Source organism: Gopherus evgoodei, chromosome 16, assembly GCF_007399415.2.
Source record: "Gopherus evgoodei ecotype Sinaloan lineage chromosome 16, rGopEvg1_v1.p, whole genome shotgun sequence".
Lineage (NCBI taxonomy): Eukaryota > Metazoa > Chordata > Testudines > Testudinidae > Gopherus > Gopherus evgoodei.
The window spans coordinates 22,680,135-22,708,127 of NC_044337.1; the positions used below are offsets into that span (position 1 = coordinate 22,680,135).

Consider the following 27,993-nt stretch of genomic DNA (forward strand, 5'->3'; position numbering starts at 1 on the left):
CCCACTGCCCCTTCAGCCGGGGATAGAACCCAGGCGTCCTGACCCCGCCCCCCGCGACTAGCGCGAGTTCGGAGCCGCCGGGGGGTGGAATGGACCGAGGCAGGTTTGGTCTCACACGTGACAAACACACACGGAAGGTGGACAATCATTTTATTTTGTGCATGCAAATACATGTCAAGCACTGCAAACGTTTTCCATCAATTTTCTCTCAAAACACTGAAAACCATGATGCTCTATTCTGTGACCAGCCAAAGCTAATATCTCTTTACTTCAGTGCTACAGCAAAAAACACACAGAATTCACTCTGCTATTCAGTATTATCACAAAGCCCACCCCACCCCATCTTTCCCCCAACCCACCCCAAATACAGACCATATGGTCCAGCTTTCCCATTTTATCCTATTCCTATAACACAAAGGGAAACATTACAATTTGGAAATTCAAAATTGAAATAAATGGAATAGAATTTATTCCCCTATATATCCCCATTTCATTTTACAGATTTTAAATTATAGTTTTAAATAGAAGCTGAGAATGCACCATAAAAATGAGCATTAAATCCATCGTAGCGATGGTGCCTGCTTTATACATGATGGGTGTACACCATCTTTTATTTCATTTACATTTCAATCGAACAATAGATTTGCAAAGAAAATGTCTAATACAGACGTAAAAATATGCACACTAGAGCTTCACAATCGGTTGTACAATTGACAAACAGGCCTCTTTTCCCAACTTTCCAGCTAAGCAATTTTATAAAATGTAATCAATGCAACAAGAAAAAAAATTCTTTAACTTCCAGGGAAAAGAATATGCACTAAACGGTATAATGCAGACAGCAGATGCTGCAAGCTAACCACAATACTCTTGAGTGGCTGTACAGTGGGTATGTGCAGTACAAATAAAAGCCACATGTGTTGTATCACAACTACAGTATAATGTACTTGTTTGCCCAGCGAAGAAAATGCATGCATTTTCATGCCTTGGACTAACTGAGGCCTACACTGGATAAAACTGATGGGATATGTGCAAATGATGTTGAATTTTGACAGTTATAAATGCAGCCAGGCTCTGTTTTATTTCAGACTTTGTTAAACATGAAATGCCAAGCGCGAGCTTCGGCGACAGTCTTCCTTGAATAAAAGGTTTTTGCTCAAGTGTGGGGAATTTTGATAATTTTGCTGTCTTTATTTTACCCTCGACACTTAGAGTTAAGTTGTCAGAGCACTCCCTTGCCAGCAAAGAGGTGCATTGTGACCACTAGTACCAAGGAGTTAGCTGCGCATTTGTACGGAAAGAACTGGTCATTTAAAGAGCACATTTACTGTTTTCTGCTTGCAGGAGAGGCCCTTGCATTAGAGGGATTTCCTAACAGAAAAGGATTAAAACTATAACAAGTAATGGGCTCCAAGTACTATGGATGATTCATTAACTTCTCATTTGATTAAGGTCTAAAATTTCACATTTTCCTTCAGACACAGGTTAGTAATGGTGAAAAAGAAACCTTGACAAATATGATATAGGAGCTGCTAGCGGATACCTCTCAAATAGAGTTTATGTACAACAGCAGATACTTGACAAATTGTGCTTTAACAAAAAATAAAATAAAAAATAAATAAATAAAACCACACACTATCAAATTGTTTTGGGTTTTGACAAAAGATTTTTTAAAAACATTCTTTCTCCAGGCCTTTCTTTGTGTATGAGTTTGTACCTCACTCAGCCTGGAGCACTAACACACAAGAACAGCATTCAGCTCATCAGCATGAACTTAAACTAAAATTTCAAGTGTGTTATTAAAGCAGTAAACGTTTCAAATTATATGTTTACAACTGGTGTCCTTATGTATCACACTTTAGTATCACTCTGTACTAGTCTATCAAGAACCAATGCCAATTTGCTTTGCAAAATGAGTCTAACCTATTCTTTGAAAGATCTAGTATACACTCTACATTGCGCAATCTGTATGAACACTAACTCATTCATTTCTTGTTACAGGAACAAAATATCAGTAGCAGGGCAGTCACTACTATAATTTATATCTTAAGAATATCATATTACTACTTTGTCATAAAAAAGTAGACAGGATGACATATCAAATTAGAGATTAATGCTAGTCCTAAAACCCAGCTAGGAAATGAGACAGAACGAGGAATTAATCCAGATTGTGAGGCAACACATTTTAATTCAGATATTGATACTTCTGTATCCCTGACATGTGAAATCCCTGCTGTACCTCTCCTGAAAAAAAATAAAAATGCTCATCTGCACAAAGGAAAGGAACCACACACTTCTCCTTAAACTGCTACCGGCCTTTTTCTGACAGCGTAATATATTGGGCCAAAAACCTAAATGGGATTCTATACTACTACTACTACTACACATAAAGATTAGTCACAAAACTTTTAATGTCAGAAAGTTAGCCCTTCCATTGCCCAAAAAGGCACCTGATTTGCAACTAGATACACAAACACGTATTGGTTTGTATCAGGTCAAGTAATTAAACTTTGCCAAAAATGAACCAGAACTAGAGTTCCATCTGTAGCTTCCTCTTATTAGGGAACCCAGAGGGCATAGTTTCATGGCAAGATAATAATCAGTGTTAAAAACTGTAAGACAATGTTGGCACACTACTAAAAACCCCTCAATTCTTGTGTCTGTCATTCTAGATATTAAAAGGTTCAACACAAATTGCTTCAACCCAGAACTGACTCCTTTTCAGAGGAAGCGTGTGGTCTTTCTAGAAAGCTATTGTATCATGGGATCTTCTGCTGCAGACAAGCATATATAAATACGTTTGTTCTTAGACATGCCAGTAAAGTTGGCAGGAATATGTTAGGCTGATGTATTTTCACTGGACAAAACAGACGAACTTGTGTAAGCAGCTTATCCCAATCCCCCTCCAGCAGAGCACAACCAAGTTTTAAAATTGCAATTTTAAAATTAAAAAGTTAAGGTAAATACACAAGATCAATTTATGTAGTATATATTCACCCTCAGATCATGCTGAAGATGTTCTGTGGAGTTCTGGAGCACAGAGGGCTCTTTCCCTGAGGGCGAATAAGGACTTCTCAAACCTTTATATTTTCTCTATTTTTGTAACAAAATAGCAATTTAAAATTTAAAAATCTTTTTAAAAAAATTACATTACCTTCAACGTGGAAGATCTCACTGTTTAAATATCCATGAAATAGACATACTGGTTTGCATATCCTTTTGGAATTACATACAGCAAATAAAAGTACTTCGGAAGCATTTCAAAAGTAATATAAATTCATATTTACAGAATGGTCTTGATATAAAATATACAACAATCATATTCACGTCTAGCATTCTATGTTAATTTGTAACATCAACAGGAAATGAGTTAAGGTGACAAGGTGGTCTAATTCTTGATCCTAATCATTTCAGGCTGCAAAGTGAAACAAAATACCAGTCTTATTCCAGAGATGAGGTGGCACTGCCTATCAGGGAAGGTACAGTAAATAGCCAAAGAAACCAAGAAAAGGCTACTTTACTGTTACTCTACAAATATTTCTTTAAATTTTAGTATTAAATAAGTAAGATCTTCCATACTGACATCAGAATAGCAAAACTAACCCTTGGATTTTCAGATATATTTACAACATAATTATTTCATGGACATGTTCATTAAGAGATATCAAATACCAATATTTTCTCAGTCTAATCAGTAACCCTCAGGGAAATACCAACCCTCACCCCTCAGAAACATGCACAAAACAGTTATCAAAATCTTATCCGACACATAACTGTGATTTTGTAAAATAAACTCAGACGACCAGTAACATGATCCTTTTAAAACATTTTGCTAGCAGGAAAAGCCCTTACATACAGTACACCTGGTGAAAGATTAGCTTGGCTTAAAATATTCCAGTACAATTTTCAGAGTAAACAACTTCACAGAAGTTAATAAAAACATTAAAAAAGTAAAATATGTACCAAAGAAACTGAAAAGGACAAACAATAAGACAGTAATCACCAGGAGGGAAAGTCTTGCTTTCTTTTCCAAAATGGTGACTGAATTTTTAAACTTTAAAGAAAACTATGCCTAGAGTGCTTGTGTGTGTATACTCTATCTTCAGTTGACATGTCTAATACGACTTTTCAGTCACATCTTAGCAGGGCACATATTCATACAATTTTCAGCACAATTCTAAAGGTCTGATAATGCTACATTACTGTAGGTTCAGTCAATAGATAATGAACAAGCAAAATTAAACCTGAATAAAGAGTTATGATTAACAATATTTAACCAAGACAATGTAATGAGTGTCCAAAAACCCCACTAATTAGTTTAAATTAAAAAACAATCACCAATACCATATTGTTAGTCAGTGCAAACACTACATACAGGGTTTTCAAGGGAAAGTCAAGAGCACCTGATTCTTTTGCCAAGTCATCTGGATTCTATAAATGCAGGTGGAGGACTGCATTAAAAAAACCCAAAAAAACAAAAACCCAAAAAATCCCAAAACATCCCCCACTGTTACATTAGTGCATAATTTATCAAAATGGTTAAAAATTGGATGTGCATATAACTTGGGGAAATCAATACCAAGAACATTAGCTGAAGGATTTAGGCACTTGGGTTACTTTTTGTAACTTTACTTGGACAAGTAGCCTGTATATAACTATCAACAGTACTAAAGCAGAAATGAGAAAAAAAAAGAAGAAATAAAAAGCTACAGCAAAGCACTGCACCACAGTCCTGCATATAATGCAGTAGTACAAAGCTAAAGTGTATTAACCCTGTAATAAAGTCTAAAGTACAAATCCCTACCTCTCACTCTTCAAACAGGAAACAATATTCCATGCAAAGTTCCACAACTAAAGAAAAGGCAGCTGCAACAAGATGCAAGTTCCTTTCTCATGAAACAAAACAGAGACAAATAAATTAGTTTTACTTTCACTAGATGTATCGTTGTAGGATCCTGCTAGTTTAAATAACTGAGTTGTTAATCTTCTACAGAAGCCATTTTAAATAAGAATGGCTCAGTTACTGCACCGGATTGCTACAAACTCATAAAAAGCTGCTTTAAGCTTAAGTAAAAGAATGTCCAAATTCCATTAATTTGTGGAAAGTGAACGCCTTACCCTAGTAAATGTATCTTTTCAGAATGCTAATGCAAGAGGGGCTTGAAGTATCAAAGAGTCCACAGGAAATGGATGACCCCAATATTTTTTTTTAAAAAAAATATACATTATATAATATATATTATATATATAAAAAGCTAGTGTAAATGCTTTCACGGCGTGGTCATAAGCTGGAAAGATGAATGCCTTTCAGCTGTTAACCATTTTGCCATTCGCAATGGGCTTTAAAAAGTTGTTTTTATCCTCAGACATACTGTGAGCTCTTTTCAAAATGAGGCTGCCAACAGTGACTGATGTGCTGATGGGCAGGCAGCTTGCATTGCTAAAGGATCCTGTGATAGACTGGCTGAAGCAAGAAGTTACGGGCAGGACTGCTTTCTGCTCCTCCCTGAGGGGAAAAAAAAATCATACAAATATTAAACTTCATCTTAATGCAACATATCAAGAAATAAACTGTGCATTAAATGATGCAAATATTGCAATTAAATGGTAGTTGGTGGAAAGGCAGAATATTTTACTGTAGAAGGGTATGCTCACAGAGTAAATGCAGATTGCCTCATTTTCAAAGGGATCATTAAATGGTTAAAATACAGTAGCATGGGTGATTCCAGCTCAAAGTATTCTGGACTTTTTTGGCATAAAAGTAGTTAGTGGAAATTAAGTTTAATGCCAATCTTGCTGAGATTATTTTCCCTGAATTCTAGTAATTATAAAAATACTTTTGTATTTGCTGTGCAGTGTGGGAATATATAAAACATAGGTTTATATCAATTGTTACCTAATATATACTGAAGAATAGGTAATTCAGATGCATAAAAACTGGTGCACCAATGGTACATGTGGTGGGTTTTATAATCACAAGCGAATCCATCCTAGTTCTCAACAGTCTCTTCCCACTTCACCATGCATACACAGTGCATATGTCTTATCCAAGTGTGAGAAGCTAAGCAGTTCCTCTTTAAATAGTCATGTTTTAACCACTCTGATTCTGCTGTTTTGTCTAACACTCACAGAATCACAAGGTCTTCACCTAAACTTTGTCTCTTCTGCTCCAAAGGTTCCTTGTGGTGTTTCTTGAGTGAATGTCCATTCTCTATAGTTGTTCCATTGAGCAGCTGGTCATCCCGAGAACTGATACCTAGCTGTATGTCCAGTATCTCCTACAGGAAGAAGATAGAATTGTCCATCAATATTGTGGCTACTTGTTTTGGTAAGCCTTCCAATTTCTATTTATTTTATGTAATGATTCTGGAGGTCAAAGGCTACTCCTAGAATCTCTTCTCTTTTTGGAAGGTTCTCCACTCCCTTATCCAAATCATTAATTAACATACTGACTAGTACGAGACCCAGGATGGACTCTGCAGGACTGTATTAGATACATCCACCTCCAGTTTGACAGCCTGCCATTGATAACTACTCTTTGAATACAGTCTTTCAACCAGTTTTTAACCCACTTTATATTTAACAAGTGGAGCAACAAAAGAGGTATGGAAACCAGGAGAACCAGTATGCATTATGCAAAGCCTTAATGACAGATATCTATTTTTTGAATGCATGACTGCTTTTGAGAAGGGCTGTGATGATCCCTTTTGTGTGGTATGAAACAAGATCAGAACGTTTTATGACTGCACAATGAAGGTGAAAGAAATAATATTTAAGAAACTGAATGCAGTCTATTAATAGAAGCAAAATATAAAAGACGGAGGCACTGGCAATGATAGGAATATAAAGAGCAAGAACAATTTTGTAATGAATTTAATATTACAAATGAGGTGATGTAAAAGTTTTGTTTAAGTTACTATATTGTAATAGACTTTACATGTATTAAAATACTTTTGGTTTCCATTTTGTATATTGGGAAAAATTACTAATGCTATCTTGTATTTAACAAAAAAAAAAAAAAGTTAAAAACTTTTGCAATTAGAGCAACGTTGACAACCTCAGATGACTGAGACTAGCACAAAAGCAGCCCAAATTCTATACTAAAACGGTGCCAAAGAAAATTTGAGATCAATATAAAACCTACCTTTTATTTTAAAAAAGGTTTTCTACTATAAACATGATTATTGATTTTACAGGAAAGTTTTTAGAAACAGCTGAACAACTAATCAAAGAATTCCATGACCTCTTCAAACATGCAGTTCTTATACATACCTCTATTTGTTCACCTTGCCTATCAGGTTCATCAGTATCAAGGGCGGAAAGCTCTAGTTCAATGTCCCGATCTGGCTTTGTGTCTGCACAGTCTTCAATATAGTCAGTCTGCAAATACAAGAGACTTTTCACTTTCTGTATACAATCGTCAAGGATTCAAGTTAAAATGGAAAATAATATCATAATCCACATTCCTGAGCTCAGAGGGGCTAGAGGAGGGAGTAAGATAGAGGGGGGAGTAAGAAATGGACAGCTACTTGGATACCAATGGTGTCTTTGGGTACAGAAAAGATTACACTACTCTGCAAGTAAGAAAGAAGTATCTGAAATATGTGGGTGTTGGAAAGGAATGTTTTTTTCAGAGCACAATAGCAAATGTTTATCTTTATATCACCTACAACTGGAGCAGAGTACAGAGATCACTTTCTTGACATAATGTAAATAGCTGGTAGGAGAACTGATGGATGTGGACTCTTTCCATCTTCCATGTTTAAGTATACTTCCAGTTAACTGTATAATGTCTATCTTCCCCTGCCCAGCAATCCACAAGGGTGTAATAAAACAGAACTTATTTATGTGGAGTCCCTCCATGGTCAAGCCACCTCCTGACTGAGAAGCAATACAGCAAATGCATCTTCTCACTCTCAGACACTGAACCACGTGCAGCATCAGTAACTAATCCAAAAGAGCAGGTTATAAGTATTTTAAAATGTCATACTTCCAAATATATACCCCAAACCCTCAGTGACCTGATACATCCCAAATCATCTTTTTCTTTACCTCACCATTCCTCAAATCAATTTCCTTGCTTAAAAGATTTAAGGTAAGGCGACTGCCTTCATCTAGGGAATTCCACTTCTGTTGCATGGCTAATGCATTAGCCTCTCTCTGAAGTAACAATGAATTACTTTTGGCCTGTGGGGAGGAGGGAAAAAACATGAATTACTCAACTACATTTAAACTTTGTATTGTTAGACTGCAGAACAAACCTCCCCACACAAAGAACAGCTCTCTCTAAACAGGCAATTATGTATTCTCAGAATACACTGCATACAAATATACATCAAGGAAAAAATTTCTTCCCCGATCCCAGGGCTGGATCCTGCAAATACCAATACTTAACAGACATGGTAATTTCTGCCATGAGCAACCCTATTACAGACGCTCCCCAGGTTGCGCAAACCCGATTTATGGAAATCCAAGCTTATGGAAAAAGTTCCATAAACGCTTTTTTTTTGGCACGTAATTGTCAGAGATACGTTCTCGACTTACGCAAAACTCAACTTACACAAGGCGTCCTGGAACAGAATGCCTGAGTAAGTCGAGGAGCTTCTGTAAAATAAATGGAACTGCTCAGGTTAATAAGCACCATGCCTGGTATTAAGTGTTAATAGGACTAGGTTCTAGCTTTCTCATTCCTATCAGTCACTTTGGTAATTGTATAATTAAATTCTGCAAAGCATTTTGAGATAGTTTATATGAAAAACACTATATTATATAAAGCTGTAATCATGGTACATCATCTTACTTGTTGTAGTTCAATGCTCAGTAGATCTCCAGTACTAGAATGCTTTCTGTGAGCAGATAAATCAGTAACTATGAATCTTTCCCTTTAAAGAGAAAAAGCAGCTGTTATTGTCATACACGGTGATAAAAGAATGAATTGTTTTCTCAGTGACCCCCCAAGCTTTACAATTTAGCTCTAAACAACTTAGGCATCTGGATAAAAGTTGTGTGCATGAAATAATACTTAGCACTTCACAAACATTACCTAGTCAGTCCTCACAACACCCCTGTGAGGTAGGCAAGTACCTTCATTTTACATACAGGGAAACCAGAGTGGATAAAAAAAAATGATTTAAAAAAAAATCAGTTCTTATTTAAATTGGATTTTTTTGATAAAATGCTTTTGGAGGAAAAGATAGTTTTAATTAAGATACATTATAGCTCAAAGATATCTCATCATGGAATAGGATTACAAAATTGTAATTCTATAGTATGAGACAATATATTCATGTAACGTTTAAGAAAAGGTTTTGTAAATGAATTTCAATAGTTAGACATAAGGGGGGGATAGCTCAGTGGTTTAAGCATTGGCCTGCTAATCCCAGGGTTAGACTCAATGACCTTTCAAGGTTGCTTCCAGTTCTATGAGAGGGTATTTCTCAATATATTATTATTATGGATTAGGGACCCAATTTTATGGGCTTCCAGGGACTTCTGTATAGATTATTTAGGTCAATCTTTCTATGTAAGCAATGGCACTCAGTGCTCAGTCTAGAAGATACCATCAGAGATGCTTAGTTTTGCAGTTCTCAAATTATGGATTTGTCTCTCCAGAGATAAACATTTTTGCTGTTAAACATGGTAAATAAATAAATAAATAAATAAAGGTGAGAAATAAGACCTCAAACCTATTGTCCCTCTGCAAATTTGTGTACACAGAGTCAATCCCTTACCTCTCTCTCGACAAGTGCAAAGTTTCAAAAAGTTCAATGAATAGAAGATTGCTGGGGGCGGAATAGATCTGGACAAGGAGAAGAAGTCTCGAGATAAATGTGAGAAGGGAGGGACAGGCAGTAGAAACAAAAGTGAAACTGTTTGAGCAGCGTATTCCAGAAGTCTTGAGGTCTCTCTCAGTGTAGCCTTCATTGATTTGAGATCTACCATACCATTCTCTCACTAGAAGGGAAAACCTATAATGACAGCAGGCCACAAGAGAGACCCAGTTTGGGAATATTTTAATGAAGTTCCTCTACCTGTGGGTAACAGGCATCAGTGCAAAATACAAACAGTGCAACAAAGAAATGCAAGCCCTGGTTGCCCGAAAGAAACAACATCATGAAAAGTCTTCCTTCTCAGGAGGAAGCTGTGTTGATGATGATGAAAGAAACATGCCTGAACATGCAGGATTTTCAGGTTGGGAAATTTTTATTTCAAGTATCAGAGGGGTAGCCATGTTTGTCTGGATCTGTAAAAAGCAAGAGTCCTATGGTACCTTATAGACTAACAGATGTATTGGAGAATAAGCTTTCGTGGGTGAATACCCACTTCGTCAGATGCATGTAATGGAAATTTCCAGAGGCAGGTATAAATATGCAGGCCAGAATTAGTCTGGAGATAACAAGGTTACCTCACGTTACTAACTTCGATATCTCCAGACTGATTCTGGCCTGCATATTTATACCTGCCTCTGGAAATTTCCATTACATGCATCTGACGAAGTGGGTATTCACCCACGAAAGCTCATGCTCCAATACATCTGTTAGTCTATAAGGTGCCACAGGACTCTCTGTTGCTTTTTATTTCATACTTCTTTCTTAAGGACTGCCTGTCTTCTTTCTGGACTATTCTTGAATACTCACGTTTGAGCAAAAAATGTAGTTATTACTCTCATTTTAGATGTAGTTGTGATAAAAAACAAACAGCCGAAATAGATCTTTTTTATAATTTCACCATTAAAGAAGTACTGAGTGTCAGTGAATGCAATGAGTAATACTAAATGATAAATATGTTAATAATAATGAAATCACTGCATTGACTTATTAGGATTCTGAAGACTATCCACCTTCAAGATCACCATTTTCTATAGTTTCAGAGTTATCTGCCAATGATAGTGTTTCAGTCACATCATGTATGTCACATAGCCACAGTATATCACCTGTAGCAAAAAGAAAAAAAAAATCTCCATCATCCAGAAACAATCATAGATAAGTTTGTGGTAAGAACTAGCAGACTACAAAAAGAGGTAACTGATTAAAAAATTGCCTGGTTTGTTTATGCAACAAACTCTCCTTTCCGTATGATTGAGAACCCTCACTTCATTAACACGGTTCAGTTATTAAGACCAGGATACGGTCCACCCAACAGAGGTCTAGTCTACACTGCGGGGGAAATCAATCTAAGATATGCAACTTCAGCTATGTGAATATTATAGCTGAAGTAGAAGTATCTTAGATCGAGTTACCTACCGTCCTCACGGCGCAGGATTGACGTCCGCGGCTCCCCATCAACTCCGCTACCGCCATTCACGTTGGTGGAGTTCCGGAGTCGACAGGAGCTTGTTTGGGGATCGATTTATCACGTCTAGATGAGACACGGTATATCGATCCCTGAGAAATCAATTGCTACCCGCCGATACGGCCGGTAGTGAAGACGTAGCCAGAGATGTCACAGGCAAATTGCTGGATAAAGTGTATAAAAGAGAAATTGAGCAGTGTGCAAGAGATCTAGCGGGTGAAATTGTTAACCCAAGTCTTGATGGGTGGAGCAATGTCCACAAAGATCCTGTTGTATGTACTTGTGTGACAACAGAAGAAGGGAATGCCTTCCTTACAAAAATGATACATCAGGAAATGCACACACAGCAGAATACTTACAAGTAGCAGCAGTAAAAGCTATAACAAATTGTAGAAAAAAGATTCAAATGTCTAGTACGCAGCTTGGTCACAGACAATGCTGCAAATGTATCCAAGATGAGAAGAAATTATTTAGAAGAGAGTCCCAAGCTAACAACATACGGTTGCAATGCTCATTTGATGACCCTCCGAGCCAAAAAAATCAGTGTTCCAGAAATAAAGGCTGTGTTGTTGAAATTGCAAAATACTTCTGTAACAACCACTTTGCAGCAGCTGCTCTGAAAAAAGTGCGAGGAACCAAGCTAACTCTCCCACAAGACATGCGATGGAACTCAGTAGTAAACTGTTTTGAGCACTATATCAAGAACTGGCCTAATCTGATGACAGTTTGTGAACAAAATCATGAAAAAAATAGATGGCACTGTCACAGCCAAAGTTCTCAATATTGGGCTTAAGAGAAATATTCAACACATGCTGAGTACTCTGAAGCCTATTTCTGTAGCCTTGAACAAAATGCAGGGAAACAGCTGTTTTATTGCTGATGCTGTTGAAATTTGGAAGGAACTGAGTGAGAGCTTAGAGAAATATGCAATGACAGAGTTAAATTACAAGCATTAAAAAAAATGAATGGGACAAGCAGTATCTAGAGCTCATTTTCTTGCAAAAATTCTCAATACTCGGTACCAGGGTCAAACCTTAATTGCTCAAGAAGAGGAGCTGGCTATGACATGAACATCCAGCAATCATCCCCTCCATAGTGCCAACTATAATAAACTTCAGAGCTAAGGGTGAACTATTCAAGAAATACATGTTTGCTGATGATGTTTTAAAGAAAAGTCACACCAGTGAACTGGTGGAAGTCACTTAAGCACTTGGATTTAGAGACTGTTGAAGTGATAATCTCACTTTTAACAGCAGTAGCTTCTTCTGCTGGTGTAGAAAAAATATTTTCTTCCTTTGGACTAATTCATCCAAATTGAGAAATTGTTTGAGACCTGAAAAAGCAGGAAAGCTTGTTTTTCTTTTCCAGCTTAGGAAAAAACAGGAAAGTGAAGGTGAAGACAACTGAGTTAGCTGCAGAACCCAATATTTTAAGTTTCTCATGTTGACCTGGCTGACATAGTTTATTTAATTTTTGTGTTTTTTTGTTTTTTAAAAGTATTTCATTTAACTATTTTAATTAAAAACAATTTTAACAAAAACAAACCTGATTTTAAAAAACTTGAATGTTTAACTAAATTCAAAAATTAATATACTTGTTCTATTAAAATAATATGTTTGCCATTGAAGAAAAAAATCTAGAACACAACGTTGTTGTTTCAGTTAAGTAAGACAATTTAAATGTTTGTCTGGTGATCTCCTCCTCTTAATACAGCATGGCAAGAAAATCCTCCAAATATTAATGATTAACCTGTTGAATTGGAGATAGTCACCTCCCAATGACTCCATAAATATCTGTTTCAACTACCTTTGGTAAATGAAATAACCAAACAATTATTCATTTTCTGATATAGCTGTAAAACTAATCTGAAAAGTTTTCAAAATAAATCACCTTCTAAAAATGAATCCTACATCTATCTCTGAGTTCTGAAGGATATGTATTAAGGTTATAACAACCAACAAGAATGCACTTTTATGTAGAAATCCATGATTAAATCGAGTCTTCCTGACTAGTGATTTAAATCAAATCCACCCTGAGGGAAACTGAGGCAGAGAAGTGAAGTGACTTGCTGAAGGCTGCACATGGCAATCAATATCTGGGTTGGGATTACAGCTCAACAATTGCTGGTTCCCAGTTCTGTGACCAGTCCGCTTCAGCACACTGATGCTAACAATAGCTAGATCAGATTTATCCTACTTTAATTATTGGAATTCGTAATTCCAATGCTTGATATGGCTTAAAGCCAAAGCACTTGCCACGTTTAAAATTACTAGGTAATTCATATTTAGATATTTTTTCCTTCTGCCTGGGATTTTTAGAATAGCTGTAAATTATAGAACAACAGTTTGAACAAAAGCCACTAGGGAAAGTTCATACCGTTCTATATAGCGTGCTGATGAAGTAGAATCTGAGCCACAGGAACTCCATCTTGAATCAACAGCATTGACGTAAGGGACATAATCTATAACAAATTAAGGTACAGTTCAATGACTTCCCAGTTTCAATAAGAGAATATGCATATACACAGAGTTATTAATTGTCCACAGCAGTGATCTAAATGCCTGTGTGGCATATGCAGTGCTGGCAATAGGAAGCATTTTCTGTACCTGATACACTGATGGGCTTAGTAGTACTTCCTTGGGAAGCAGTGGCCTGAATAGGATCTGTTGTGTGATAACCTGTGCGGGATGATCTGGAGATTGCACCCCACTTGGAGATGATTGGTCCATCACTAAAAGGAATTATAGGATCTTCTTCCTTTGCCCTTCTTTGAGTTTCAAATAGATGAACTCTCCTCTTAACATCTCCACTGTCCAAATCCTATACATTTAGGAGAGACAAGAAGATACAAGAGGCTGATTTGCAGTTCAACACATTTGGTTGGGTCATTCAAAAGGCCAAGGGGTCATTCAATAACCACTATTACACAAGGTGATTCGCTCCAACCTGACCAGCCTGGAAGGGGACATAATGACTCTTAACCATTGGGATTTAGTGGCCAGCTGGCACCAGACAGTGATTAACAGTGGAACAGGACACACTTCTGTTTTTTTAAAGCTTTACTGTTTCCTCTCAGGAAAAAAAAGCCCAGCTGCTGTAAAACACCATTTCCACAATATGATCCGCAACATCCTTGCTAATACTGGAGAAGGTGGGGTAGAGCTAGCACAGATTTGATACATGATTGCCCTTATGGTGCAGGATGCACGAGCGGCAGCTGCTTGATCATACCAGAGTAGGACAGAAATCCCCAACATGCATACGAGACCTTACTTATCCAAAATGAGGTCATCTCCCTGGATGTTTATTAAATAGGTTTTATTCTCCAGTTTATTCAAACCTCAATTCATTTTGTGTACCCAATTTCAATCCAATAAAACAAGGTTATGCTGTATTTTCATTCAATTATAATTTCCATATATTTCAAGGTTTGTTTTTTTTTTAACTGTAGGAGGATACGTCCAATCCAAAGCCTTTTAGCAGAGTGAGATCTCTGTTTAAGGGAAATTACAAGAATGAAATGACATTTTAATTTTATATAAATGATCTGTGCGTATACTGCAGCCATTATTAAAGTTCATGCAGAATACTCTGGTCTATGGTGTGTAGTGCAAGTTTTAGCTTTTTCATGTCTTCTCTGTAGAGCTAACATTGACGAAGGTTAGGGTGATCAGACAGCAAGTGTGAAAAATCGGGACCGGAGGTGGGGGGTAATAGGAACCTATATGAAAAAGCTCCAAATGTCGTGATTTTATAGGGACAGTCCCGATATCTGGTCACCCTACTGAAGGCACTCCCTTCAAAATAAAGGTTATCTGAAACAGTGACAAAGGTGGAACAGAAAATCTGGTCAGATACCCACAGGGGAAAAAAAATAATTTGCTCATCAAGGTCAAGTAGTTCTGATATCTCACTTAAAACTAGCTGGAACCCTATTAAATCCAATGGAGACATCTGCCTAACACTGACACCTTGGCCCATACTAGTCTGTCAAATCCACCACACAGGATTGTCCTGACACAACTATACTATTGTAGACATCTCTTAAATGGGAAGCGCTATCCACTAAGGAGGAAGAAACAGCTGAAGGTGCACAGTTTTGCAAACAACCTGACCAGAAGTGGAAATCCTTATTATACAGCCTCAGTTGTCCATTCACTCATCCTTTCAGTGTAACAAAAAAGTCTGAGGAATAGGAATCCTGAATTATAAATTATTTACTGAAAATGTTATGGCCAACAGAAAATTTTATTTACACTAATTTGGTATTAAAGTAGTTGGTCTTAAGTCTAAGAATGTTATAAACACCATTTTCCCCCCATTGATAAGAGGGTAGTTTGTTTACATGGCTGGGCAAAAGTTTGTTCCAAACAGTTTAAAAATGAGTTGAACCAGTTTAACCTCAAGACTTAGTATTTTAGTTTATTATAATCAATAGAAGTTTATTTACAAAAGGCCTGGCAATCAAATTAAGTTTGGCAATCAAATGGAAACACTTGCAACACTTTCCACCCCATGAGTGAGCAGGCAGAGCACAGAACAACCATACCATTAACACAGCGTTTGAATTGGCAATTACATCCTTGGGCTCTGAGTCGATGGCATTTATGCAGGAACCAATAGTGCCACAGGACCAGGGTGAGTAGTGTGAAAGATGGTCTTCCTCAAATTTAGTACCACTCAAGTCACTAACACTCTCCGAGAACTATCGAAAAGGAAGGGGAAAAAAAGATACAAAAACAAAAGGAATTTAGTATTAAGGTGTTTATACTGAAAAGCTGCTTACTGTGAACTTCAAGACTTGAAGCAGGTAGTCTAAGTCGGTGTCCATGCTGGGGATTTGCCTCAGTTTCAGCCATCAGTGGCCAACCACTGGTAAATCTGCACCCACTCTTAGCACAAACCACTCTAAGCCACATTTTGCACCTGTGAAGCTTACTGCTTCCAAGCAGGAGTAAGCTTCGCCTGTACAAATAGTTGCTTTGCCTGCTGACACTTTGGGTTGGCACCAGTGCACTTTAATGGCTGTATTTGGGGCATATCACTAGGGCAGTGAAAACTTAAAAGAAAGCGAAGCATTTTTTCCTTTCCTAAAGTTATATCAAGTAAACCTTGGTAGAACAAAACTCAGAAATCCCCAGTCTGGGTAAGGCTTTAACCAGGACTTGATGGGAGATCTGTGACCATACGTAACCCTTAAAATAACTATTTGCAATAACTTAGAATAAACATCAACTAAGGAGCTTTTTAGACAAGATCTATTTTGAATATTTTCATTCTTAGGTGTATAGAGAGAGAATGCAAGATTGGTTTCTCCTCCAAGACACACTGCCAGTTCTTATGCCTTGCCTCCTACATCTCACTTCCATTTTGCTACTGTCATACCACACAGCTAAATGTTTTACAAGAGCCTTGTCACTTTTCATTTCAATTTATGCATTCTTTGGGACTACAGGCACATACGTATTTGATCATCATGTGATAGCGCCATTAAGAACAAGAAAATAAAATGGGAAGGTTCTTCCTAATGGAAAAATATATCCACTATGCTTTACAAAGAAATCTGAAGGTTCATAACAGGCTCTAATCACAGTTAATTACAATTGATATTCGTGATATGCTGTTGATATGATATACTACTCTTACTGCACAGGAGAGCTGTATGAAACTCTACACCAGTTTCCCATACTATGGTATAAGAGTCTTAACAATAAACTAACACTGCTATAAAGTTAAGCTGCCTTTAAGTTAAACCAATTCTTCACTTAATTTTGGCCTTTTGTCAGTGATCAAGTGTAACATCATCTTAATATCCAATATCTTTATTAGGGAGATTCTCCCCTTATTTGCGGGGGGATGAACTTGATCTAACAGAATCACAGAAGAGTGAGACAGAAAAGCTCTCTTGGTAAGTGCAGAAAAAGGAAGCAAAAAGTACCATGAAATTCTTTGGTTTCTCACCTCTGTACTGAAGTCAACACTGAAGAGAGGAGAAGGTGGTGTTGGAGACTGTGTTGCCATAGGAAGGGTTGAGGACACAAGCGGTGTTTTTTGAGAGTGGTATTGTGCCCATTGCTCTGGCTTCCGTCTTAACTGATCATCATAACTGGTCTTCAAGTGACCACAAGGCTCCTAGAGTAAACAATGGGAGGAGAGCATCAATGTCTGAATACTCACAGCAGAACCATGCAGATAGTTTATAGGTTTCTCATAGCTGCCAACACATGGAAGAATAAGCAAGGAACGGTCACAGCTACCTTACCAAAGACCAGTCGCAAGGCATATATTTGTATGCAGGAGAGAAAACAATGAAGACAAGATAAGGAATGTGTACAGCACGGTGTCAAATTCATTCCATGTTTAATTATTGTTCGTAGGCCATGGTATAAATTTAGGAGCCATCCGCCCCCCCCCCCCAGCCCCAGTGATCTGTCACTGATGTCACTGGGAGATTCAGAGTGCGATCCATGGGACAATCTGGCCATTACACAGTAACTCAACTTTTAGATATTTTTTATTCAGTGCATTATCGTCACATTCAGCATCACTCAGTGTGAAAATCTGCTCCCCTGTATCATCAACACTAATTCTCCCCTTTGTTTTTATTCCTTTTCCATCCTCCTTTCTCTGCATCTCCTTTGTTCTTTCCTCTCGATTTCCTTCCCTGCAGCAACTCCTAATTCCCACCTCCCCTTGGGCTTAACTCCCTGTTATTTCCCAGTCCATATGCTAAAATGCTCTGCAATGAAACAGTTAAGGTTGCAACTGAAGTGTCATCACTGGAGCTGACATTCCAATGAGATTAATAGGGGCAGGAGAGTTCACCTCCCCAAGTTATTGTCAGCAGCCATCTGCACATGTAAGCAAATGTTACTGTATTGATTACATTCAGTTTACATTTGAAAGGTTTTCTCTGTGACCAGGAGAGCTAGAAATGTACTTTAAAAAAAAAAAAAGAAAAAAAAAAAAGAGGAGATTTTGAACAACCTGACTATATACTCTGGGCTATATAAATACATTTAGCAACCTGGATCTGGCCCCCAGGCCATGCATTTGACATCCCTGGGTCAGGGTGCCTTGGACTGGAGTCCCATTTTTAGCTGTCAATATAGGATCTAGGCAGAGGGAGATGCATCTTGGATCCAAAAGCGCCTTCCTCAATGCATAGAATCATATCATGTGAATCAAGGAAATAGGAGTAGGCAACATCCAGACTGTGTGTAATTAATTTAGCCGATGTGTGTTTGTAAGCAGAGGAGCAAAGGGGTCTAAGATAGCCCTACCCAAAAGGACAAAGATCTGCCTATTATAGTTTAAACGACAACTTGTTTTGGGGTTGCTACTTGACAAGTGTAAATGTAAGGCAAGAAAAGAGCTCTGGGCTAATTAGGTAGTATGATTTCTGGCATGACTTTTGAAGTAAATCTTATCTTTTCTTTTCCATTCTCACCTACCCTTGGTAAAGGCACAGTCCTCTGCTCATTTGGAGGTTGGCAAGCCATGGAGTAATACCCATCCAGTGAATTATATCTTTCACGTAATGATGTCTGATAGACAGATGAGTGCATCACATCCATTGGAGGTAAAGAATTGCTCCTAATAATGTCATCTCTTGGGTAGATCTGTGGACGCCAGATGCGCCTACTGTCATACACTGGAGCATACATTCCAGAAGGGACGGGAGGAACTGGTCCATACGGCTGCGGAGGAGGCGGCTGGTAGGGAGAATTCAGTCGATCTCGAGGGGGAAATGTACTGTAATGATCAGCATATGGCACGGAAGCAGGTGGGAGGGAGGATTCTGGAACATTACTGGACCTCACAAAGCGAGGAACACAGGGAGCCACACCAGCTGGTACTGTTGGAGGTGGTGGGTAGTATCCTTGAAAATTGGAAAAAAGTATGTTTAATTTGGTCTCAATATAATCCAGAATTTTAAAATGGTTCTAAAACTTTAAGTAGCACTTGATACTGACTTCAGAGTAAAGTGTCTTGTTTCTACAGGTCCCCTATTAATTCCATCACTTCTCTGTGGATGTACACTGCATGTTTGAGAACACAGTCTGCAGGGACAGTACCAACAATGTACAGTGTGTTCACAGGACCTGACATGGTTGGGAGGGGTAGCAGAGGAGTGGTTTATTCCACCATTTGGTATCACTTTTAAAATTTATTTTACAAGAACAGGTGGCAATTTAGCATTTCCTCTCCATACCGAGAGAGACAGAGAGTGCGTGTGCGTGTTTATGTATGTATATTTTATATGGTTAGATAATAGATACTTTTAGAGAAAGAGGTCTGTCATCTCTGTTTATGTATCAACATTTTGGGTCTAAGGAATTCTGAGGGTCTTTAAGCCATCAGTTGGCATGTGGTTTATTTTTTACATTGCAGAATAGATTATTTTCCCCTCCTACACCCTATTCTGTCAGCTGGGACCTGCCTGAAATTAGAACAAATGATACAGCAGTTTCCTTGGCTGTACTTAATAGAAACCTCTTTCTTCTACCTAACATGGTGCTTGTTAGCTTACCAAAATACCAAGCACAGTATGCAGAGGTACTTGGTACGTAGAGTGTCTCCCTCCCAGGTCTCTGCCTACATAAATACTCAGACAAACCATTCCTCAAGGGCATAAGAACATTTGTGCAGTCTATGACACACACACACTGGGACTGTCTGTGTACACAGATGGCTAGAAAAGATTTGGAAAAAAGCCTGAGTTATTCAGGTCTGTAAATGCTAGTGGGAAATGCATAACCTGGACTAAATTCTGTTCATGGATGCGCACAGACTGAAGTCAGACCCATACATACTGGAGTGCAGAGACTGGCCCTCATTGTGGGCGGACAGTAAATAACTGGCCACATGGAGGGGTGAAGAAGGGTGGTGTTTCCAGGAAGATACTATAAAAGGAGACTGCTAAGCCAGCTCCATGAAGGATGCAAGCAAGATGGAGTCTCACATGTTTCACACAAAGAAAGCAAACAGAACTTTTCTCCACAACACAAATCTTCAACACATCTGTCCCCTCTCCAATAAGCAGGCATGGTTTAAATGTTGCTAAATTTCCTTTAAAGAATTTTGCAGAACTCTACTTATATATGGAAATAATGCAGAGTGTAGCAAAGCTCCTGCATTCTGCGTCCCTCTCTTTACTCAATCATACTATTCAGAGATTAAAAGCTTGTGTATTAGGCTCTGCTGAAACTAGGAGACCCAACAAATAAGCCCCACATGACTTGGTGCCACTGGGATTTGAAGCAATTTAGAAAGCACAAACACTGAAACACATTCAAGTTTATATAGGCAGAAGTGAAGCATTGCCTGTGTATCAGCAACCATGTCACGTACCTGTCTGTGGGTACTGTGGAACTTCATAGGATAACTGTGTCCTGGGATCTTGAAAATACTGAACATTATCAGAATGTGAAGGGTAGACAGGTACTCTGGTTACAAATGGGCTGGATTTTGGAGTCAGAGAATTCATCTCCGTTCCAATATTAGGAACACCAGCTGAGGTAGCTGCTGCCTGGCTTACAGGAGTCTTGGGTGGAGAACAAATTTTACTGAAAAGAATTGCAAAGAAATCAAATGTATTTACATTCATCTTTAGTAATTTCTAACTCAAACACAAAACACTCCAGTATGACACAGCCCAAATTCCTCATTATCTTCACTGAAATTTCTGAAGACTTCAATTATATTTTTAAATCCAACACTGATGCTATTATTAAAAAGCAGACTCTCTTCAAGAGACCATCATGCACTCATAAGCTGATCTAAACCTTTTAGTTTGTACCTAGAGCTCAAATATCAGTACTGAAAGCATGTTCTGGAAACAACAGATAGGCATTGAAAAGCTGGTCTGAGGTCCAGTGCTGTTTGGACAATGCCAAACGATTTTAAAAAGGGTGATAGTTGGAAAACCTCCGGGGAGTACAAAAGAGTATTTTTGATAACTGGAAATGCAATGACTATTCTGCACAACTCGACTATAAAGAAATAAATTATGGATGCAAATTGGGGTTATTCAGTTTAAAAACAATGACAGATTAGATACTGTGCAGGAAACAGGGGAAGAGAAGGGATGTGGAGAGCTGTACTAATTTAGCCATTCTCTATGAGATTATTTAAAAACTAAAAGCACTGACATAACTCAGGTGGACCGTCTGAGTAACAAAATTACATCTCCACTGCTAAATCAGACCTTGCATTGCTACACAACCAAGGAGCATCTCCCCCTTTCCCTCTACCTGATACATTACTTGGATATATCATCTCCTAACACCTCACTTAGAAGACTTTCCAAAGGGCACAACAGTGCATTCTACCTATTGAAGGCCAGAGTTGAGCTTGAAGAGGGAATGGCCTCTTCTATTAGGCTTGTACATGAGCCACAGCAGATTTTCTGAAATGCATAGTTTATATATTACCCTTTAAAGGGCAACTGGCTACATCAGTCATGAGGAAAAGAAAAACATACGCCCTTCAACTTGTGAAGAGCATAAAACAGAACCAGAGTTCAGTATCTATAACTCACTTAGTAACAAAGACTAAAATGGAAACTACTCGTGAACATAATTCAGACCTTTATCACCTCTCTTCTGCTTGCAAGGATATGAAAAATGCAAAATGTGGACATTAGAATATCTGATCCCAATTCTTTTAGCCCACAGCAATACATACTTTTCAGATAGCGATTCTGTAGGAGACCCAGAGGCATTTTGACCACTGGCTCCAGACTTTCCCCCCTTCTTGACATTCTCCAGAACTCTTAAGGAGGTTTCAGCGCAGCGAGGAATCAATTGGGGAACACCACTTTCCAGATTTGCAATCCCATTGGAACTCGGCACCATCTTTCCTGTTGTTTCAGTGCTTCCTATGACAGAGATTACATTTCCTGCTGTGGTTGAGACAGTGCTGTTGACACCAACTTTATTTAGGAGAGGGAATGTTCTCACAGTTGCGCTGATCTTTTTGTTCCTCAAACGATACCTATATTTACAAAAGACAAAGCTGATAAAGGAGTTTACATTGTGCAGTCTAATGCATTTGTAAAACTGACATGACAGAACGGATGAGAGGGATATCATTAACAGCATTTCACAATTTAACTTAAACCATGAGCACTCGTTTGGAGAAAGAAGTAGAACAGCAGACATTTCACTCTACAGTGAAAGACCAACTCATCTTCTGAGAGGCATTGGAGTTGTTAATCTGGAGATGAGTCTGGGTGGAAATAGCTTTATGAAGTTATACATGAGATATTTGGTAAATTGAGTTAGGAATAAAGAACTGCTGATTAAGACTTAATGGGTACTATTCCTCAGTTTGTGCCATTGCAGACCTCTTAAGGTGCCAGGCCCACAGTCAATAATTTTGTGCAGGAAAACTTTGCTTCGGCTATATTCTGGGAGTAAGTAAAGGGCAATTTTGGCAATGTATTTATAGATATTATTTTTAAGAGGTCTAACTTGCACAAACAGCTCTCTTGCAATTCAAGGATCCCTAGAAATGAATTCACACACAAAGGAAGCTATTTTCAGGATTTCATGAAAGCTGCTTTGATTTGATGGAAAGAATGACATTATCACCAGACTTACTTTTCAAGCTCTTCCTGAGAGTGAGCAAATGTACAGTTAGTTCCTCGTGGACACCCCCCTTGCTGTCGCAGATCTCGGCACATACTTGTTTTATATTTGCTATTTGGTTGCGGCTTAAAAATAGAAAAAAAATCCGACTTAAAATCCAATACCGGTTTAAATACAAGTAGTTTTAAATAATATATATAAATACAGCCATGCTAATTTTCATTCTCAAATCACCTCTTTAGATAAGGAAGTTTTTCACTGACATTACGAATACCCTTTTGTCACATTGAGCTCATCGTGGCTAGCTCTGCTGCGTACAGCATTCAGAAAGTTTTGCTGACAATCATGAATTTGTCAGGTACTAATTACAAGATGCCATGTCTTTCAGGATCATTATGCCCTCATAATCTTGACTAACACCTCAGCCACAACCTCCTAAGAATCACACATCCAAATTTGGAGTGCGCGTGCTTTTTTTCTTTTTCTGTGAAAGTTTCTCTTCTAGAAAATACCTCTTCTTATTTTAGGGCTCACAATCAACCGGAATATAGCAGCGGCTCTCAAACTTCTTGTATTGGCAACCTCTTTCACACAGCAAGACTGAGTGTAACCCTCCCCTTATAAATAAAAAATGTTAATTAATTTTTAAATTTAATTTTAATATAAGCAAGGCTTTCACAACACCTCTGCTCCCCCCTCCCCCACGGGTTGCAACCCCCAGTTTGGGAACTACCAGAACAGAGGAAAGCTCTAAAGGAACATATTTGTGTTCAGTTGTTTTAAAGCAAAACTATGACAGACTTGTATTGTCTACCCCATAATACCAGGGTAAAATTCCTGCGGGTTGATCCCACAGTGGGTTTCTGTTACTCTCCAATCCAGAGGGCAGCAAGAGAACTACTCCATTAACATCCTTCCAAACAATTCTCAGATGAAAAGGAATGCCTCCCATGAGTTAAGAATTGCCTCTATCACCCCAGAACTGAAAGAGATAGGGATAAGAACTAAATCCTATCCCTCATATACATATTTTAGGTGGAGATTTTGGGATCCAAATCCCCTAGCTGGCTTTGAAAATCCTATCTTTACATCATATATAATGCACATATCAACACTTAATACCAGGGATAAAACAAATCTATTCCTGATATTCTGCTTAGTTGTACTGAGTGTGTGTCCAACACCTATTTGCCCAGTGTGACAGATAGACATCTGTGTATAAAGGAGAAGAGTCTGCCAAATCAATCAATCAGAGATGGTTTCTGAATGGATGTGCCAGGGGTCATGCAACAGGAAACATTTGCGGATTTAATTTATTTTTACACCTTCCTTTACTGTATTGATTCTTTTAGTTGTAGCTGCTCACAGAATGGCCTTGGAAGGACCGACCATACAAGTTGGGCTTTTATTCCCTTCTATATTGCCTTGCAGATGGAAGCGTTTCCTTTTGTTCCCCACCCTTGGTCTCAGCCACTACCTCTGTCCATCGGCTCTCCATAAGTTTTTCTCTAGCATATAGTGATGTTGACAGGATTTTCTTTGCTTGGGTGTCTGCTTTCCAAGAACATGCCTGTGTTGCTGACCCTACCTGAGAAATGAAAACCACGGAAAGAGGCATCCAAGATAAACAATGAATCAGGAATGTCTTCTGAAAGTTCACTGGTAGCGCCAGGGGCTTTTTGACTTTCCCCAAAAGGAAGCTGGACATGAGTAATCCTACCATGGATAGTCAACTGGAGGGGATGGATACTGTAGAGGCCCATAGTGTTGCTGAAGCTGCTTTGTAATGTCCTTCTTAGATAGGAATCCACTTACCTGTCTGTTGGTAATTAGCTGGATACAAACCCACAACACTTATAATAATAAGTCCACAGCACTACTGTTTTGGGCCCTCTCATTCTTTTCATTTTGCTGCCTGTCTTTTTTCCACTTCTTTTTAAATAGAAGGCTCATCTGTAGGAAGGTCCCAGGCAGCAGTTATTCTCCTTAGCTTGGTCTTCAAGTATTCCAAAAGAAGAATCTTTCCTGTATTTCCCTATTTGTCTCATTAGTTCTGACCTGGAGAGCTGAACTGACTCAGCCCTCTTCATAATAGCTTTTCTTTGCCATTTTCTTTCTAGATGAGTGCTTTGGACAGGGAGCCTGAAGCCTACAGAAACTTTAACTAGAGTCTAAAAGACACTGAAAGATTCTGACTCTGAACTTAAAAATAACAGGGTTCATTCTGGGTGTGCAGTCTCTTGGGGAGACAGTGAAGATAACATCCCTCTTTGGTTTCAGTTTTACAGTTTTTGTCCATATGAGATAAGGATATCTGAGGCAGGGCTAAGTAATGTCCTGGGGAGCCAGAGGTGTCGGTTTCTTTGAAGGATTTTCTGTTTGGTTTGTTCCTTTGATCCCCCTGTCAGTGCAGTTAGAAACAAGTCTTGGAGGACAGGATGTGCATACCAGCCAGCCATATGGTTGCCAGAGGGGAATCCCAGTTTCTACCTCTGTATACTCTGAATGCCAGGAACTTCTTGGATGAGGGAAGCCCAGCTGAGAGGTCCCCATAGAAAAAGGGGGCTGGCTAATGCCTGTAAGTAAGGCATAAAAAGTTAAGTGCTCAATGTAATCTTGACAACTAGATTTTTTTGTTTGCTTTCTGTGGACTCCCACTAGCCACTGAAATGGAGGGCACCCACTGTTGGAACCATTGTCACCAGCACTGGATCCCAAGGCAGGCTCAGATGCAGAAACCTCTTCCCGCTGTGCCATTTGTCTCAGTCCTCCTGCCCCATCTTTGCAGTCGGAGAGAGAGAAGATGGAGCAGTAGTTTACAAGGCATCTCAAGTAGTTTGGCAGTAGTGATTTTTGGCTCAGAGACACTACGCTGCTTCTCTTATTTCCTGCTTTGTGCGAAGGAGTGCATTACTTGCCACCTCCTCGATTCTGCAGCCCTGGTTCTCTCCTCGTCCAGAGGAGGAAGACCTGGGGGTTACCTGGGCCACAAAGCTAGCAGAGTTCACTATCTATACACACTGATTGGAGAGAGATGCAGGAGAAGAATTTTGCATTAGGCTTCCCTGCATGTATGTCTGTTATGCTGGGATCAAAGAAAAGCTGCAAAATATATGCCAGGAAGTGTGCTGCTCAGAGTTTCAAGAATGAAGGCAAGCAACTAACCAAGTGACCAGTTCTAAAAGCCAACCCAAAAGTTTGACAGACCAGCCAAATTTAAGCCCAACTGCAACAGATAATATTAGTTTTGTTTTAGTTTTAGATCCAACAATCCTTAAACTTAACAGCAGTGAGGTCAATCTTTCCGTCCAACAAACTGGCCAGCTCTTCACCAGGAGAGGCATATCCCTGAACCAGCAATTCACAGCTCGGAGGTCTAGCCTGAAAGCAGGCAACAGACCCATGGTCAGATCTAATAATAATAATAATAATAATAATAATAATAATTGGAGACATACCAATCTCCTAGAACTGGAAGGAACCTTGAAAGGTCATCGAGTCCAGCCCCCTGCCTTCACTTGCAGGACCAATTTTTGCCCCAGATCTCTAAGTGGCCCCCCTCAAGGATTGAACTCACAACCCTAGGTTTAGCAGGCCAATGCTCAAACCATTGAGCTATCCCTCCCCCCTCTGCAGATCTTAATATACTAAAGAACACACTGGTGGATCAGTACATTTTTCCAGCATTGATTGCGAACCAGTGATTAGAAAGAAGGAAAGAAAAGACCCCTAATGTCAGCTTTCTCACAGGTTACACTGAGACAGCCCCCCGGAGAAAGAAGCAGCTAGCACAATGACCATAGCGAGTCCCGACCAAACCTGCTAGAAGCGTCACTACAAAGGAAATCGATGGATACATTTATCTTAGTGTCAGAAAGCAAAATGTTCCAAGAAAAGTTTCTTGTGCTCGTTAGTCAAATGAGCTGCATTATTTTCCCTTTTTTTTTTTCAATCTGTCCAGGGACTCTGGCATTAAGTGAGGTTGAGAAACAATCAATTCACATTTTTGATGTAGCAGAACAACTGCCAGATGTCAGGGTGGGAAAGACAATGTAAATCTGGAAGAATGGCAAAGTTCAAGTTAGAAAATGATGAAATGCAAAAAGGCCATGATCAGCACTTATGGTCTAATTTGTTAAGATTTGGCAGCTATTTGTGTTACTTATATACAAAGGTCCTTTGTGTGATTTACCTGAAATAGGTTCTTATGATTGGGTTATACAGAAATCCTTGATCCTGGCTCACAGTATAGTTTTATATGGAGGGGAGAGTTCTGAACAGATGGAGATTACTTAAGATGCTACGTGCTTGGTTTGGGTGGTTGTAGAAGATCACAGAAGGAATAGAGGGGGATTTGCATGCCGATGGTCCTATGTGCTGACGGTCTAGGATTCTTTTGTAACATATTATCCCTTAAACTAACATTTTAAAAATTATTCTTGATTTTCTCTGTTATTTAAACAATTAACGTCAACGTTTTGGTATTTTATATTTATATCTATCTCTATCTAGCTATATAAAAAATGGATCAAACACAACCAATTGGGCTAAAAAGATGTATTTATATAAAGATTGCATAATGAGCCCATTACAAGTAAATTATATCACCTATGTATGGTGGACACACCTTGACTATGGAGTTTATAATTTTAATATTTCTTGTATGTTTTTTCTTCATTTGTTTTAAAAGATACCAGAAGAACAATTGTCTTGATTAAGCAAGACAAGAAACCTCAGTGAGCAAGTACTGAGCTAATTAAATGTGGCACCACTGGTGCCTGAAAGGTTAAAATACTCCCAGTATAGCTTCATATTACACATAACAGATAAAATTCACTAAAGAGATTTAAATCAAGGGTTCCTTGTGAGTATACTTTACTGACTACAGATAGTGTGTGCAGGAAGTCTACTCTAAGCTAACATCACATAAGTTTGGCTTGTTTTAATATGCTAGTCAGTCAGTCAGAAGAGGTCTTTTTAGAACCCTAAGGGTTCTACCTGTCTATCCTTAAAGAAGTGTATTAATAAATAGATACAATTTTTCCCTACAAAAGGAAGATTGATTAATACCATAGAGAATCCAATCCAATGTCTATTTTTAATTGGCTAG

The 27,993-nt window shown here is 38.5% G+C and overlaps 1 protein-coding gene across 3 annotated transcripts in view; it reads right to left on the reverse strand.

The window, feature by feature from the left end:
• Nucleotides 1–4,801: 4,801 nt before the first annotated feature.
• Nucleotides 4,802–27,993, reverse strand: part of RC3H2 (ring finger and CCCH-type domains 2) — a 38,857-nt gene continuing 15,665 nt past the window's right edge. Inside the window, exons 9-22 of one of the 3 annotated variants that reach the window (XM_030536098.1) lie at nucleotides 22,896–23,008; nucleotides 21,979–22,287; nucleotides 20,644–20,858; nucleotides 18,744–19,171; nucleotides 17,251–17,421; nucleotides 15,839–15,994; nucleotides 13,896–14,109; nucleotides 13,666–13,750; nucleotides 8,798–8,879; nucleotides 8,050–8,184; nucleotides 7,270–7,377; nucleotides 6,127–6,275; nucleotides 5,370–5,503; nucleotides 4,802–4,883 (exon numbers count right to left, since the gene is read on the reverse strand). In XM_030536098.1, coding sequence (XP_030391958.1) covers nucleotides 4,849–4,883; nucleotides 5,370–5,503; nucleotides 6,127–6,275; nucleotides 7,270–7,377; nucleotides 8,050–8,184; nucleotides 8,798–8,879; nucleotides 13,666–13,750; nucleotides 13,896–14,109; nucleotides 15,839–15,994; nucleotides 17,251–17,421; nucleotides 18,744–19,171; nucleotides 20,644–20,858; nucleotides 21,979–22,287; nucleotides 22,896–23,008 — 2,334 coding nt within the window. In that variant the 3' untranslated portion in view covers nucleotides 4,802–4,848. Of the gene's footprint in view, nucleotides 4,884–5,279; nucleotides 5,504–6,126; nucleotides 6,276–7,269; nucleotides 7,378–8,049; nucleotides 8,185–8,797; nucleotides 8,880–13,665; nucleotides 13,751–13,895; nucleotides 14,110–15,838; nucleotides 15,995–17,250; nucleotides 17,422–18,743; nucleotides 19,172–20,643; nucleotides 20,859–21,978; nucleotides 22,288–22,895; nucleotides 23,009–27,993 lie in introns of those variants that run through there. The other 2 variants (XM_030536097.1, XM_030536099.1) reach the window with 2 other exon arrangements.